The sequence below is a fragment of the Ranitomeya variabilis genome, chromosome 6 (genome assembly GCF_051348905.1).
Source record: "Ranitomeya variabilis isolate aRanVar5 chromosome 6, aRanVar5.hap1, whole genome shotgun sequence".
NCBI classification, from domain to species: Eukaryota; Metazoa; Chordata; class Amphibia; order Anura; family Dendrobatidae; genus Ranitomeya; species Ranitomeya variabilis.
In genome coordinates, this window is record NC_135237.1 from 372,657,584 (window position 1) to 372,673,560 (window position 15,977).

Below are 15,977 nucleotides of genomic sequence, written 5' to 3' on the forward strand. Positions count from 1 at the left end.
TAACTGCTGGCTTACATGTGTGACTGGTAGGTGTTGCGCACCTATAAAATGTATTTGAAAGGGATAGGTGTTCCATACCTACCACTCGCACTCCAGGCTGGCCTTAATACAATGGAAGTAGCACAGCTGCAAAATAAAGATGACTATCCACTCACGCCTCTTTCATCCATAGGTCAGGTATATGCTTACTGATATAAATGCAGTCAGATAAGGCTTATGCAAAGGTGACTATCACATAGTTACATGTAGTGCACCATGCCGTCTAACAGCCTAGTGATCCCGTCCAAACACCCTTTGCAGCAAAAATCAAAGTGTTTCTCACAAGAACAAACACCATATTACCTCAACCAACATTATAGGACCTAGTTGCTTTCTGCCAAGATGAAAAAATACATGAAGTATCAGATGATATTTTAGCTACCATGTTGAAACTCACAACCTGCATCTAGAGTCCTTATTCCCTTGTAAATCCTACACTGAGATTAAAATCAATTCACCGAAATGTGCATAAAATCCACAACACATCACTGAGGCCGTGATTACCAATATAGTATGAAAATACCAGCATGGGCATGAGTAATAGGCTGTTAACCAAAGTGACGACTTGCATGGAATCATGTGACTGACATTTTATACAAGCCTTATCCGTGTACATCTATAATACTAAGCAGCCACCCTCCTTTTGGATGATAATTGTGTTAGTGGTTCTTGATCAATTGTTTGCACTTGTGCTGTTTGCACTTGTGCTCACTCCATCATATACCATTGGGGTCTGCCTTCATCTTGCACTGAACTAATATGTGGCATGATTAACTACCACAGTCATGTTACCACATCCTTTTGTAAATATGGGCAGTTTATTGATCACTTGTCACAGGTAGCACTGATCTAGGTATGGCGAGACCCTCACCTCTGCAGAGTACATAATACATCCAGAGATCACACCTTGTCAGGGGGATTGGTTTAACTCACAGTACTTTTGAACCTCATTTATCAATACTGCATTACTGAATACCTGACCATATTGCTAACAGTAGCTAATACAAGCTCAACTTTCATTATTTAGACTACTGAAAAAAATAAAAGCTGCTGAAATCAGTTTGCATTTCCCTATTGTAATAGTTACAGATTTTGATTTGCGGTGTCCTCAGCAACTTCTTACTGGGACTCTTGAACCTCAGTGTTCCTGGGAACCCAGTGTCATGCTCCTTTACTGCCCTAGCTGCTTATTCTCCGTCTACCGATGCTCCCCTCCTACTTGCTTTTCTTTTGCTTAGGCCACGTGGCTGTCAACATATTCCTCTGACTGTACTCTTGATGTTGCCAGCCAACCTCTTAAGTAGCCTTTTATCCTCACTATCTGAAGCTGATCTTGGATAGATAATGTGCTCTCTGGCAATTCTACGGTTCCAATGTATGTAAAGATGATCTTTAGTGTTGTCTTTTTCTTGAACAACTCTTACCGTAATTTTTGTCTGCCACCTGCCCTTACCTTCTGCTAGTCTTCTATACTGAGTAAACTTCTTGAGGTCTCAGTTTCTACCTGAATTGTTTATTTACATGGATTTTGCCTTCTCTCTATAGCTCAGATTCCCCTGTCAAGATGACTACCAGAAGCTAGTAGGGTTCCTCACTTAGTGTAGTCCAAGTAAGTTTCCATTGCATCTCAGTGGGTTCAGCGCTTCCAGATATATTTGCCTTGTCCTGGTTGGGGACACTTCTTTAGGGAACTACTAAGACAAGAAAGCCAAAAAGTATGAACATATTCACATTAACAGTAAAATGTTCAACTTTAGTATATATTTACTAAGAAGTGTGAGCAATGGAACTCACTTAGGTAAGACATAATATTGCTATGGCAAAATCTCAGCTCTGCAAATTAAATTCAGGTTAACTGTAACAGTAAATCTTAAAATACCCAATTGAGCTAAATATTGAATATATCCTTTATTTTTAAAGGGTGATTACTAATGTATTCCGTTTAAATGCAGTTTATTTAAAAAAAAAAAAGTATAATTACTGGAATGCTTTTCTTGATGTGCTGTGATTTTTTTTCATCAACATAGCAGAAAATGAATTCTTCTCTCAAGATCATAGAGGAAGGAGAAAAACTGTTTATGAGGCTCTTGTGCCAAGCTGAGGAAGGACAAAATGAAGAATTGTGTCTGTAATAAGGTCTGAATTAGCATTCTACATTCCCCAATGATTGAAGCTAGTAAAATGATTAATTTTCTGCAGCATAAAAGGTAATTGTGAATAGACAAATTGATTACTGTTTAACTGCTGCCATAGGAGAGGTTCACATGTTTATAGTTGAATGATCCTTTTTTTTAATAACATGGGATTATAATAGTAAATTCATGTTCTAGATGAAAAGTTACATGTTCTATTTAATTCGAGAAAATACATTTGTTATTGTGACCTCTGGTATAAGCCAAGTACAAACACATGTCATCATGTGCCTTAATGTTGTCCAATAAAACATGGTGGTTATGTTTAAAATTGTTAAAGGGAACCTGACAGGACTCCCATGCGATCCAAACCACCAGCATTTGTATCTTCCTGTATAATTTCCTTGCCATTACCTTTATTGCATGAGGCACATAAACAGATCTTTAGAAAAAACATTTCTAAAGTCCATCTTGAACTGGACGAGTCTTCCATTTACCAATTCTTCACCACGTTTAGGACATTGTCTGAGTGGGATCCTAAACATAAAAGCACAGGGTGCAAGGCCTTTGAGACTGCATAGTGCTGGTAAACATGACTACTTCTATGGGAAATGGATCTCCTATAAGTGGAGGCCCGTTGAGTTACTCTGCTATTTCGGGATTACTGGGAAACCAGCCAACATTACAGAGAACAAGGTCATACCAACAACGAAGAGGATAATATGTAGATCCAATGTTACAGAACAGACACTGACTGTGAAAGCAAATGGCGTTATGAATGGAGCATCATAGCATGTGATTGATCCATGTCAGTGAGTGGATGTGCTTTAGGCCTCCCTAAAAACACAGAACCTTAAACGTTTACTACGATTTCCTGCTGTATTGTATAGGAAAGGCCAACAATACCTACCTGGCAGTTAAATTTTACTTTGCATGTGATCTTTTGGATCAGCAAGGTAGACCACATTTATTTTTCTTCAATTTTAACTACCTGCTCATTCTTTGGTTGCCAAATAAGGACAGCTATACTTTGTAACAGCTTTATTTTTATATGCTAGTCATATAAGTGCCATGTATACTACACTGTACATATATATGTTGCTGGAAGAAAATGGGCTTGATGGAATAGACCCTCTGCCTACAACAAGGTAGTCATGAACATCACAGTAGACTGCTATCCAAGCCTTCTGCATCTATTTCTGGTGTTTGTATAGTCACTTTTCCTTATGGTGGCTTTGGAGCAAAATGTCACCAGGCAGGGAATTTTGCACTATGGTTGCCCCAATTATAACCTATCTTCGACATCACAGGTGTAAGGAGGCCTGTGGCCTATGTAATGAATCACAGGACATGGAGCCAAGGGCTTTTTTGTACTCACCAACCGGTAAAAAAATAATGTATTAAGAAGTGATGAGGACCTCACCATTGCAGTTCTTGGCTTCTTCCCAACATTGCTGAGTGGCATTGCTGACCCTAGATTGACCATACAACAATAGCTGGAATTTTGTCTCTGACATTATACATTTCATTTTTACTTACATTGAGATGCTTTAAGTATTGGCTATCTTTTCATTGTTGTATGTAAGCTCAAATGAATTGAAATTGTTAATTTTAACTTTTTCTTTCAAAAGTAATCAAAAGACTACTATATGGTATCTAACACTACATTTTCTAGGCTCAAGTTTAGTAGGCCTCTTCCCTGCCTTTGTGATCAATATATGTCAGTGAACAAGAGATGATTCTGATGAGTATACAGTATATTGAGGTCTTCTAGTTCCATACAATTTATGACTACAAAGTATTTTGTCACCTTCAGTTATGATATGAAGATGTTAAGCACACATTCTACAACATTGTATGTTTGGGAGCTGTGGGATAAATGCTGGGTCATAAGACTAATCCGCTAAGGTTTCTGTGACATTATCCTTCAATTGTACTATCACCATTTTCGCGAAGATAAGGCAACACGACTGCAAGCTAATTGGTATAGTCGCAAGCTGAAGATCCTTTTCCTGGACACAGAAGCTTTCATTGATAGTAATGCCAGCAATGATAGGAACTGATGTAGGGCACGTTGTATTGTGGCACACATTGTGCAGCCATAAGAGAACACAGTTATCCAAGAAGCGTTTCTATGTACATTTGCTTCTATAGAAAACTATTATTATTGTATCACAGTTATGTGTGACTAATCACCACAAAAATGTGAAACATAAGGCTAGGTTTAAATTAGCATTTCTGTGCGCAGTGTATCTGCATGCACAAACGCATGCCAGTACGCATGCTTACGCCTCCGCATCATCTTGCGCATGACGCAAAAAAAGTTTTGTGTGCATGCATTTAAATGTGTTATGGCATGCGTTTGCGTTTTTTATTCGCATGGTGGAGGTGGTGACATCATTTTCTGGACATGCGCAGTATGCATGTGTATTGAACGCATGCGTACGCATGTCCTTGCGTACCAATACGTTCCCATAGACGCAATAATCCGCAATGATCTGCTTGTGCATGATTGCGCAATATTTGACGCCTCAAAAAATGCAACATGTTGCATTTGCCAGTCACCGCCGCACACCGTGAACCGACTCATGCGTACGCATCCTCATGCGAATGCATGCAAATGCATGTCCCTGCGTACAACATGTTAAAGATATGTACGCATGACGCATGCAGATGTATGTGGATCATACGCTGCGCACAGAAACGCTAATGTGAACTCGGCCTAAGAAAGCTTATTTATAGCTTTAACCCTCCGAAACTGTGAGTTTTATTCCTTTTATAATCTGTGCATTTAATGATTTATTTTACTAAATGCATTTTTCTACAGCAGGTAATGCAGTCGTAAAAAGTAAAAAACCGAATGTGACCTTGGACTCATTTATTACCTTTTTTATATACAAATTATTGTAAGTCATATTTGCTAGTGTTTTACATTGGCAAACGATGGAACACGATATGGAAAATATTTTCCTTATTTTATTATGGATCTTAACTGTATTACTATGGAATTTGCAATAACATTATTTCATTTTCTATTTTTTACTTTTGATATTCAAGAAGACTGATTGCTCCTATGCTTATCATATGGGGTTAACTATTGGCAGTGATGACAAGGCTTTAGCACTCGGCAACTGGAATATGTGTACTACTAATATTAAATTCACATATAGGACACAGTTGACATATTACTATGTAGCTAGTTATGTGCAAATAAAAATGAACATTTCATCCTAACATCACAAATAAGTTTTTTTGCAGTGTTGCAGAATTGTATTGTACAGGTTATTATTTTGGGCTATCTAATGACAAAAAAATAACTATGTGAAATAGGTAATTAAATAGTGGGTCATAAAGGATAGAATGAAAAATTGCTAAAATGAAAGTCAAATTCATATTCTTCAAATAGATTCTAGATGTACTTATAATGTTTCCTAGGCTGCAGAGATCATTTTATTATAAAAATTCTATACTATTAATTTGTTATACTGTACATTATTTTTGCTATATATTTTTACTATATCTTTGTACATTTTCAATTTTTTTTTTACTATTTTCAACTTTCTTGATTTATTTTTTCATCCAATACTGTGTAGTATTCTAAAAAAAATAGCACTTTATCACTGTGTGAATCGTAATGATTGCAATTACAAATATTATTGTTGCTCAATATCTGTACTAAGCAGCAGCAATACATATGTAGATTTATATATATATATATATATATATATATATATATATTTGTGGATGGAACATGAAAGTATTTTGAATATGAAGGTAGTGATAATTTAGTAAACGTCAAATATTTCACTTTGACATTTGTTTGAGTTTTTCAGGCTGCACAAATATTTCCTTAAAACAGCTAATGCTACAAAGCTTATATAATCTTTCTCAAAAAGAGGCAGGATACTGAGAAAATATTATTTTTGTAAATTAGTGTTTTATATGTTTTTAATGTCATTAGATTTCTGAACTAATGATATTAAGCTGCATTTTTACACCTTAAAAATAATTTTACAGAATATAAATAGCAAATTAATACCTTATTTTTTTAGTAGGCTAGCTGAAACCCATTTGTATTTGGACATAAAATAAAAACTTCATTAATAGGTATCATAAATAGAAAAAACAAGTTGCCAATTAGGTGTAATAAAAACATTAAACCACCCTCAGCCCATAAAAATACATTACTTGATATTTTTTATAATAACAGGATAATATGATAACACTGTAATTTTCTTTTTAAGGCCTGGGCGTATGCCGCTATCACTACTTCCCATGCAAGTTTCATATATAACATCACACAGCACTGAGGGTTATTTAGGTCTGTAATAAAGTGGAAGTTTGTAGCTGGATATTGAAAAAAAAGGGAGAAGCTAATTGAACTGAACCGTGTAGATCGCTGTGTTGCGAAACAATTTTAGAAGTGTCTTTAACGTTTCATTTGATTAGCAACACCATTGTAAATCATTATACCATAATGTTTTGTTCACATGTTGAGTTTTTTGCATCATTTATGTCTGTGTGTTTTTCAGTCTCAGCATAATGCATGTAACACCTAAAGTGTCATCCTTGTGCTGTGTTTTTAAACTATCAATATGCTTTTCAGATCTGTATCATGTCAATTCTTTCAGATTTTTTTTTTCAGTTTTTCACCCATTCAAATAAATGCCTTGAAAACACAATCAACAAAGCATGAAAAATGCACGTAATGTAAATAGCATTTCTCCTGCCAATACCTGCATATTTCATCATTTTTCATAAGGAAAATTACGCTACAAAAACAGCCTGTGTGAGCATGCCGTGATAAATCCAAAGTAAATAAACAGTAGAGTGTATTCACTGCAGATTATGTTTCTACGTCGGCCTATGTGGTTTAGGTTTTTTTACGTAGTATTTCAATGTTAATATTTCAGATAAAATAGTGAAATTAAAAATTACATTTCCTTCTGTCCTGCTTTTATATGAGCCAGTGTAAACTGTACTAGCGCATATATTATTAACTCTTTCATCTGAACTAACCACACTAGTGCCATGTTAACATATTTGAAGTTACCTGCACTGTAATTTATTGTACTTTTTTCTTTTTCAAGTATTTAAAACAGTATAACCACTCGACTACCCAAAATTGCAGTGAAAATTGGTCTTCTTGGTGGGTGACTTTCTCAGATGGCCGGTATTTACAATATATGGTGGAATCAAAAAATTATCACTAGTAATCTGCTCTGGGTATGGGATTGATTTTGGTAAAGAGGCAGTCTTTAAGAGTATAAATCACTTATTGGTTATGTTTTGCTTTACCTTATTAATGTAGTTAAATGCTTGAAAAAAGCTAAATGTATCTGAATCCATAAAAATAAATATATAAGCTAAGGATATGTATAAGAATATATACTTGCATAACTAGATTTAGTATTATTTTGTCATACATGAAGAAGCATTAAGTTAAATAATAAATGTATTGAATTCATTAATTGATAATTTAGTGACAAAAAATGTGTACTTGGTGGAGAAAGGTTGAACTTGATGGACCTAGGTCTTCTTTCAACCTATGTGACTATGTAAAAAAAAAATCTGGAATTTGATTGGATGTCGTATTTATTTTGCCAATTAAACCTCCAGTTAATATTATTTTGGCTCTTATTTTAACAAGAAATTAAGATTTCCACATCTCATACACTCTGCTGCAGAAGCTAAAACATAGAAACTTAAATCCCTAAAAGGGAACTGCATTGTATGTATGAAGTTAAGTTGTCCATTATTCTAGTCCTTATCTCTTAGACCAGCCACGTAATTCCTTGTAATATTTTATCCACTTCCACATAGAAGAGCCCAGACGTAGATCAGTACTTATTTTAAGTAATCAACACAGAACATTTAAAAAAAACATTCCACAATCATAATTTTCAGGCCCATGTTTCAAGCAGTTTATTACCTCTGAATCTTACTGCAGTATGAAAATATGTTTTCTTTATGTTGCTTTTTTCCATCACTCATTATGTCACACAGGGAGTAAAACAAAGGTCTAGCGACACAAGATGCCAATATGATTGTGAACTGTACCAACTTTACACTTCTCTAATTCCTTATTAAGCATACTTCAAGGTAAGCAGAGCATCTCACAAAAATGACAAAGAAAGAAAGAAACATTGTTGTAAGTATTATTTACTGTTTCTAAAAGCCTTTTTTGACATATTAAAAAATAGAATTTGCGTGTCTGTAAATGCTTCTCTGTTCTTGACTATAAAGTGACACATTTTTATTGGTTTACGCTGAAATGTTTTGTACTAAAAAGCCAATAAATAATATGGAATTGCAGGGGTCTCATGAGTAAACTAAACAGTACATAAGAGGCTTTTATTAGACTAGAATCCCTCAAATTCTATGCAATATATATACAGTATAATACAAAGTGCTTGTTAGCCCCTCAATACTGATTGTGTGCATATATAATGGCATAGGACCTCCATCGTGCTTATTCTTTATTTCTGTATCTCTTTCTTTTTCTTAATACACAAAGTTGACCATTTCACCAAACCAATAATAACGTGGAAAAAAATAAATAAATACATAAATAAATGTAAACTATGAGAATACGTATTCCGGTTATTAACAATTCATTTTCTCTTTATTGATGCCACATTATAGGGAGAAACAGAAATAAAGATGTGAAATTATTCTAGAGAAAATTCTCTATTCTGTTCTGGATATTTCATATGTGCTTTGATGTGTTTTTATTTTTTTACAGAAAGTAACAAACCATTATTTCATTTCTTTACTTTTTTCTTTCACCATATGTGACTTTGACCCCCCCAAAAAAAACATTCCTTCACATATTTGGTCACTTTTTTCATATTATCAACAAATTCCCCTAAGTACAAAATACCAAAAGTGCAACAATATAAATAAGAGTTTGCGAGCACAATATACAAACATTACCTTTTATTGTACAGTGAAGTTAACATTTTTTTATTCACAGCTTCCTATGATGTGAATACTTTAGAGTGAAAAAGTTTTGACTGTGAGTGGCTTTCCAACCATCAAACTAGTTCTCCATACATTTTCTCTTTTATATTGAATGACTGTCCTCGTAGCAGCTACAAATAATTAAATTAAAGGATTTGATACAGACAGATACTCGCACATGTATAGCATGCTATCGTCCAAATGAAATGTCACAATGTTGCCTGTATTGGAGTAAACGTCACTGGAGTACAGCAAAGAAAACTTGCTAAGAAAAGGTCACAAATTCAGATGTACCTGGCTGTACAAAATATCACTGAAGAATTGTTTTGTTTTGTTTTTTTGGGGGGTACCAGCATTTTGTTATTTTAAATATTACAGATGAGGATACTGTAATAATACATTTGGGAATACTAAAGTCGGATTACTTAGTACTATATTAGAATCCTTACAAACAGGCTTCCAGTTGATATCTAATTTGAACAAAGCCAGCTATTGTTTTGGACAAAAGAAGGCTTTTTTTTGTTCAGAAGTTGAATTATTTTATATCAAACACAAACAAATTTTGGGCGCCCGTATCCATAAACTTTGATTAATGTTTAAAGAGGGTATAGTCCATTCCAGTCAGTTTAACTGCTGAAAGTACCATGCACAATCTCGAAAATACATCTCTGCAGCATCCATCAGTCATTTCTGCTATGGGAAAGGGGCAGTAGGAATATGAGTTAGGTCACTGTGATAAGTTCAAAAACCTGTACAACAAATAGTACAACACTTGAGGAGAGGAGTCTTGTTTTTTTATTTTCAATTTCACTCAGTTTATGCCAATTTCCTTGGTTTCCTCAATAAACCTTGTGAATGGTCGAGTTACAATAGAATCAGAACCCACTTTGTCCAGACTAATGATAGGGGGGCTGCTACCAGTACGTGTTCGGTCCATCCCACTGGACATGTTGCTTAATGGAGGAAGAGCGCTTCCACCTAAACTGACTGGGAGCTGGGGAATGCCTCCGTTCTGTATAACAGAAATTTCATTGTTTTTCATTGCCAGCCCATTTGTGATAGCAGCAGCGTACTGATTCCAAAAACTAGGGTCAACATTCATTGCTCGAGCTGCTAAATCTTTCTGAAACATTTCAGAAAACTTCAGTGCATCACCTCCTAACAAAGCCATGGGGTTTTCCACAGAAAGTCTACGACCACGTCTTGCAGGAGCATTATTCCACATGTGAGTCCCCATATGGACCTACGCGTAGAGAAGACACAAAAATAAAACAAAACATATAGGTTTTAGTGGATTCGTTTTACAAAAAGTTGCATAAAAGATAGAGAAAGGTTAATCTATAAAACAAACAATAGTAATTATTTTGAATTTGTGAATATGAATACCACTATAAGATGCTAGCACATTTAGGAGATCTTAGCTGAAAAAAATGCCTATGAAAGAAAAACACAAAAATATACCACAACCGATAATAAATGTAAAATTACGAGGTGATATCTGTGCCTGACAATGCTAATTCTGGACTTTAAAAGTTAGTTATATAATTCTTCTAATGAAATTCTTTTAATGTCTTTGGTTTTGGTTTTTCATACTATATTTTTATTTTGGGTTTCCTGGCAATTCTTCTAAATGCCTCCATGAGGTCTGCAATTACAGATTGCAGGTGCACAAAATAGCAGGGCAAACCATAACTATGTCTACCGCAGGCATTCCTCCTCTACGTAGGTAAATTGTGAGACGAGAAAACATACAGTAGCAGGCAGCACAAACAAAGATCATTTTATGTAAAAAAATACTCTTTTCAAAACCTCCAGAATAATAAACTAAATCATGCCATGGCTTGTTCAATATCCAGATGGCTGAGGAAACCTGCTTTGTACCTAGAGGGAGTTGGCAGCGGTGATGAACTCTGTATATCTAAATCCCATAAATATTTTATCCTCCAATGGTAAAAATAATATTTTAACATTTCGTCATCTATCGACTAGATACATATTTGAGACCTTTTTGTATGGAATAATTGTGTTTTTACTGTTTTTAAGTGGTCAAATAAAAAATAACAATAACAAAATTAACATTTTCTACTGGTTCCATCTCATTATATCAAGACACCACATTTTTTGTTGTGTTTTTTTGTTATGTCATTATTCATACACAAAAATACTTTTCAACTTTTGCAAGCTCATTTTTAAAAACCTTTCTGAACGGAATATCCATTAAAAAGAGGGTAACCGCACCAGTCAATTAGGTGCTCACGGAATGTGAAGATTTCGGACTCTAGGGGAGATTACATTTGCCAATTATTCCTAATGGAAGAGTACATACTGCATAATCATTCTACACAGTTAAATTTTTTTTTTTTTTTGCAAAGGCCTACAATTGGACACTCACAATTTGTCTACCTAATCAATTAACGCTGTAGACATAGTGCTCAGAAGGATCAAAAAGATAAAGGGTTCGGTCCCACAAACAACAATGCACATGTCAAAAGCAATCCAAAGTGATGCTGCCAAACTGGAAAGAAAATGTTACTCTGATCTGCAGCTACAATATAAAAAGATATCAAATACACATAACAAACTCAGTATTAAAAAAGGTAGTGTAAGAAAGAAAATATTTTCACCATATAGCCATATTGACAAAGAAATTGCTTAAATGACCTATTAGTAGTGAGATATCGTCTAGCATTTTATATCATATCTCTTGGATGAGTGATACAAATTTTAAGCTGTTCCATAAACATAATTTTGATATCCATAGCCAAAAAATAAAAAAAGCTGTGATGATTTTTCTTTCTTACTCTGACAAATTAGCATTTGTTGAGAAAGCCTGCTATTGCCAAAAGAGACATAATCAGTGATAAAAAGCAGCAGTCCTGGAAGTATCCACTATAATGTGCTCACGATTAGGAATGGAATACATGTGGTAAATATGCCTCTGGGATGTTTTGCTGCAAGCAGAATTTTATAGATATTAAGGGCTTGAGGATTTAAGTCATTGTCATAACAAAACTATTATATTTTAAATAATTAAGCTTTAACTGTTTCACCTACTTGTTTGGAAAGTATAAATTTAATAGAGAGTGTGAATATATTCACAGGGCCCTAGTAAACTGTAAAGTTTACTAAACTAAATTGAAATTGCAGCTGCATATGGTTTATAGACTATATTAATGTTCGTTCAAGGGCTCATCTGCAGCATGTGCATACAGAGTTCTCATACGTTCAAAGCATTTGGGCACAACTATGCCTTTTATTTCTTGGCAGCCTTTAGAACATGTTATGTCATTTGCTTTATGAAATGACAATGACATTTCAGTCTATACAAAATCTTAAAACTTTGTAAATGTAATTGACTGACAGCTCTTTTCCCCCAAATCCTTTTTCTTTTGTATGACTGGAGAGATTTCACCTTACCTTAAGATTCCCTTTTGTGGTAAATGCTCTACCACAGATTGTGCAACCAAATGGCTTTTCACCAGTATGAGTACGTTCATGTATCTGTAGTGCACTTGCTGAAGAGAAGGTCTTCCCACACGAGTGACAGTTGTGTTGCTTGGGAGTTCGTCGTGGAGGGGGTGCCAGCATAGGATTGATGCCTGGACTCATCGCTGTCTGTGGTGCAGCAGGAACCTGGATTCCAGCTGGAAGGTGAGGACCTTCACCCAATGAGATCGGCTTGGTGTGACCATTCACTTCCATTTTGATCATGGCAGGCGCTGTGCTGGTGACCAGGCTAGTAGTAGTTTGGCTGGGACCTAGAGTAAAGTTGGGTTCAAATAACTGAGATGGGAGCTCTTTCAATTTGTGTGTCAGTAAGTGTTGTTTTAAATTACCCATAGTGGAACACCCACGATTGCAGACTGTACAAATAAATGGCCGTTCTTTAGTATGGCTGCGGTAGTGAATTTCCAATGCACTTTTGCAAGCAAAAGGCTTGCCACAGATATTACAAACAGTACTTTGAAACTTACCACGTTCTCTGCTCAGGAACAGCAGGCTAAAAGGGGCCTCTTCTTTGATGATTGGTCTCACAGGATTGGTGGATGTCAGATCCAGTGCACCTTCAATTTCTGGGGCAGGCAAGGGGCTGTCAGGCTTTTCTGTCTTAAGCTGTAGTTCTGGTGGCTCCTCTTGATTAACTACATGGGGAGATTTTGATCTGATGCTTTCGCTATGACTATGTGCAGGTGACAAAACCTGCATTGACGAAGAGGTCTCAGACATTGCAGGACTGCCTGCACTTTGGCTCTCAAGATCCCCTGCAGCCGATGAAGAATCATTACTTAAGCGATCGCTTTCCCCCAATCCATTTTCTAAGGTTTTTAAACCAATAAATTGCTGTGCATTCATAACAGAGTCCATCATTTTCATCTGATTTTCTAAAGCTGCAATACTTGAAATAACAGTGGGAGGTGAAGAAGGAGATGATTCGGGGTATGGTATCAGTGGCTTTGTAGGGTCATTTGTATCTTTCATGTCTAGATCATCATCCATAGAATTATCATCAAAATCCTCATCATAATTACTCAGTGTTTCAAAATTCTTTTCATCATATGAAAGCTCAGAGTCCATTGCATCTTGGAAGCCCTCAGGTAAAGGGGTATTTGGAATCTGTCCACCCATATGCATACGGATATGTTGCTGCAGGACAACAGCATTAGTAAACTTTTTCTGACAAATTGGACATGAATGTTGAACTCTTAATGGAGGTTTTGCCCGATGAACACCAAAATGAGTTTTCAAGTTTCCCTTAGTAGTAAAAGCACGTCCACAAATTTTGCATTTAAATGGTCTCTCTCCTGTATGGGTTCTGTAATGCATCTTAAGAGCACTCTGACAACTAAGCACTCGGTGACAAATGACACATTGATTTGGATCTGTCATTTTTTTATCAATGTTCTCAACTAGTTGTTGCAGTTTTGATGTTTCTGATGTTTGCATAGACTCTAGAAGACCACCAAATGGAAATTTTGCTTTGAAGGGGTCAGGCATAGATGGAAGCACTGGATTTGGGAGGCTTGTTGATATACTGGTATCTGTTAGCGTGGGAATAGATGTTGTCACAGGAGAGGATATCTGTCCACTCGCAGGTTGTTCTGCTGTTCTTACAATGGTAGGAGGAAGGGCAATGGGTTCTGTTTTTGGGACAGCAGTTGTGACTGTCTGAGTAGATTGTGGAGATTCTGCGGATGTTACCATGGATGTTTCATTATGATTTATGCCTGGAGACAAAGAGTTGCATTCACTTGATGCAGGAGATGGTCTTTGAGGTGATCTACTTATTGGGGTAATGCAGGGGGAATCGCCATAGCTGTTAATACCTGGTATTGTGGGGGGGAGTTGCAACCCAATAGATGTTGATATTGTTGGTAATACTGGCTTGCTATCTAACCATGTGGTTACTGGCTTTTCAGGAGGAAGAGACATCCCATATGGTATTCCAGAACTAGTTGGAACATTGTCTAGATATTCTGGAACAGGATATGGATTCATCTGAATATGGGGATACTTTTCTTTATGTCTTTGAAAATGAACTTTCAAATTGCCTTTTGTGGAAAATCGATTTCCACATATATTACATTTAAAAGGCCTTTCACCTGTATGAGAGCGCAAATGGATCTGTAAAGCACTATCACTTCCAAAAACCTTGGCACAAAATCTGCATTTATGTTTAAAAAATGGGTCCTCAGAAGTAGACTTGGTCTCAAACACAGATACATTCGGTGGCTTTCCCTTGCGATGTTTCATAAGTGCAGAAAGGGGATCTAATGCATTAGCAGTTGCAGCTATGCTTGCTAATGGATTGGGGAAGATCACACTATTTGAAGAACTCTGAGGTAGAAGTGGGCTTGGCAAACTAGAAGGTGAGGTGAGGATATTTCCATGTCCAATTGAAGGAGGAGTAGATGAGCTCTGAGGATAAGTAGTACTGATCGTTGTATTGGGCACAGGACTTGGAGTTACTGATGTTGATTTAGCATTTGTTAATGTGCTTGTTTCTGTTGGTGGACAAGAGACAGAACATGGGATATTTGGGGTACTTGCCCCAGAGGCAGGTTGTGATGTGTGTTGTGGATTTTCAAATGATGTTTGTTGGTTGCTAGATACTGATCCTGCAAGGGTAGCTGTGACTACCGGTGTTAACTGAAGGCTTGGATGTGCAGTAAAGCTTTGCAGCTGACTGGGTGTTGGAATTGGAGGATTTTGTGTTGCAACTGAAGGGGTCAATGGAGGACGTAGTGGCTGGCGATTCATCAGTGCGACCTGACTGCGTATTTGTTCAATGAGTTGCAGTTGGTGGATCTGCTGCTGTTGTAGTGCCATCAATTGTTCTAGAATCATTGGAATTGCCATAGCTGTAGCTGCAGTGGCAGCACCTGTGCCACCTATACACCGCGCACTCTGTGAAAACTGGGCAACTGCCACTTTTGTACTTTGAAGAGTCTCTAATGTAACATTAGTGTTTGGCATGTTGTAATTAGTCATGGAAGATGGATCAGGTATCTGAGGTAGAGGAGTAGAAGTGTTTGAGGCTTCTTGATTTGGAAAAATTTTTTCTTCAGTGGTTTCAACCTCCATGGGTTCCTCTTCCTTTTCTGTTTCTTTTAGATCACAAGTTTCATTATTTTCTACCGGGACAGCTTCCTCTGCAGTCTCGCTCTCTGCGTGATCACTTGAAGAGCTTGCAGGAGATGGCTCGGGAAACTCTTCTGAGGCTGATGCTGCTACATCATCATTTACAATCAGCACGAGAGGGTTTTTAGTGCAGGTTTTCTTGTGCTCTAAGAAGTCAGTCCATTTGAAGAATTCAGCACAGCATTTTTCACAAACATTGGTCTC

At 36.4% G+C, this 15,977-nt stretch overlaps 1 protein-coding gene across 5 annotated transcripts in view; it reads right to left on the bottom strand.

The window, feature by feature from the left end:
• Positions 1-8,315: 8,315 nt before the first annotated feature.
• Positions 8,316-15,977, bottom strand: part of SALL3 (spalt like transcription factor 3) — a 19,634-nt gene continuing 11,972 nt past the window's right edge. For 4 of the 5 annotated variants that reach the window (XM_077270063.1, XM_077270062.1, XM_077270060.1 and 1 more), the window contains exons 2-4: positions 13,109-15,977; positions 12,552-12,892; positions 8,316-10,377 (exon numbers count right to left, since the gene is read on the bottom strand). The exon at positions 13,109-15,977 is cut by the window's right edge. In XM_077270063.1, coding sequence (XP_077126178.1) covers positions 9,946-10,377; positions 12,552-12,892; positions 13,109-15,977 — 3,642 coding nt within the window. In that variant the 3' untranslated portion in view covers positions 8,316-9,945. The remainder of the gene's footprint in view (positions 10,378-12,551; positions 12,893-13,108) is intronic. The other variant, XM_077270065.1, reaches the window with a different exon arrangement.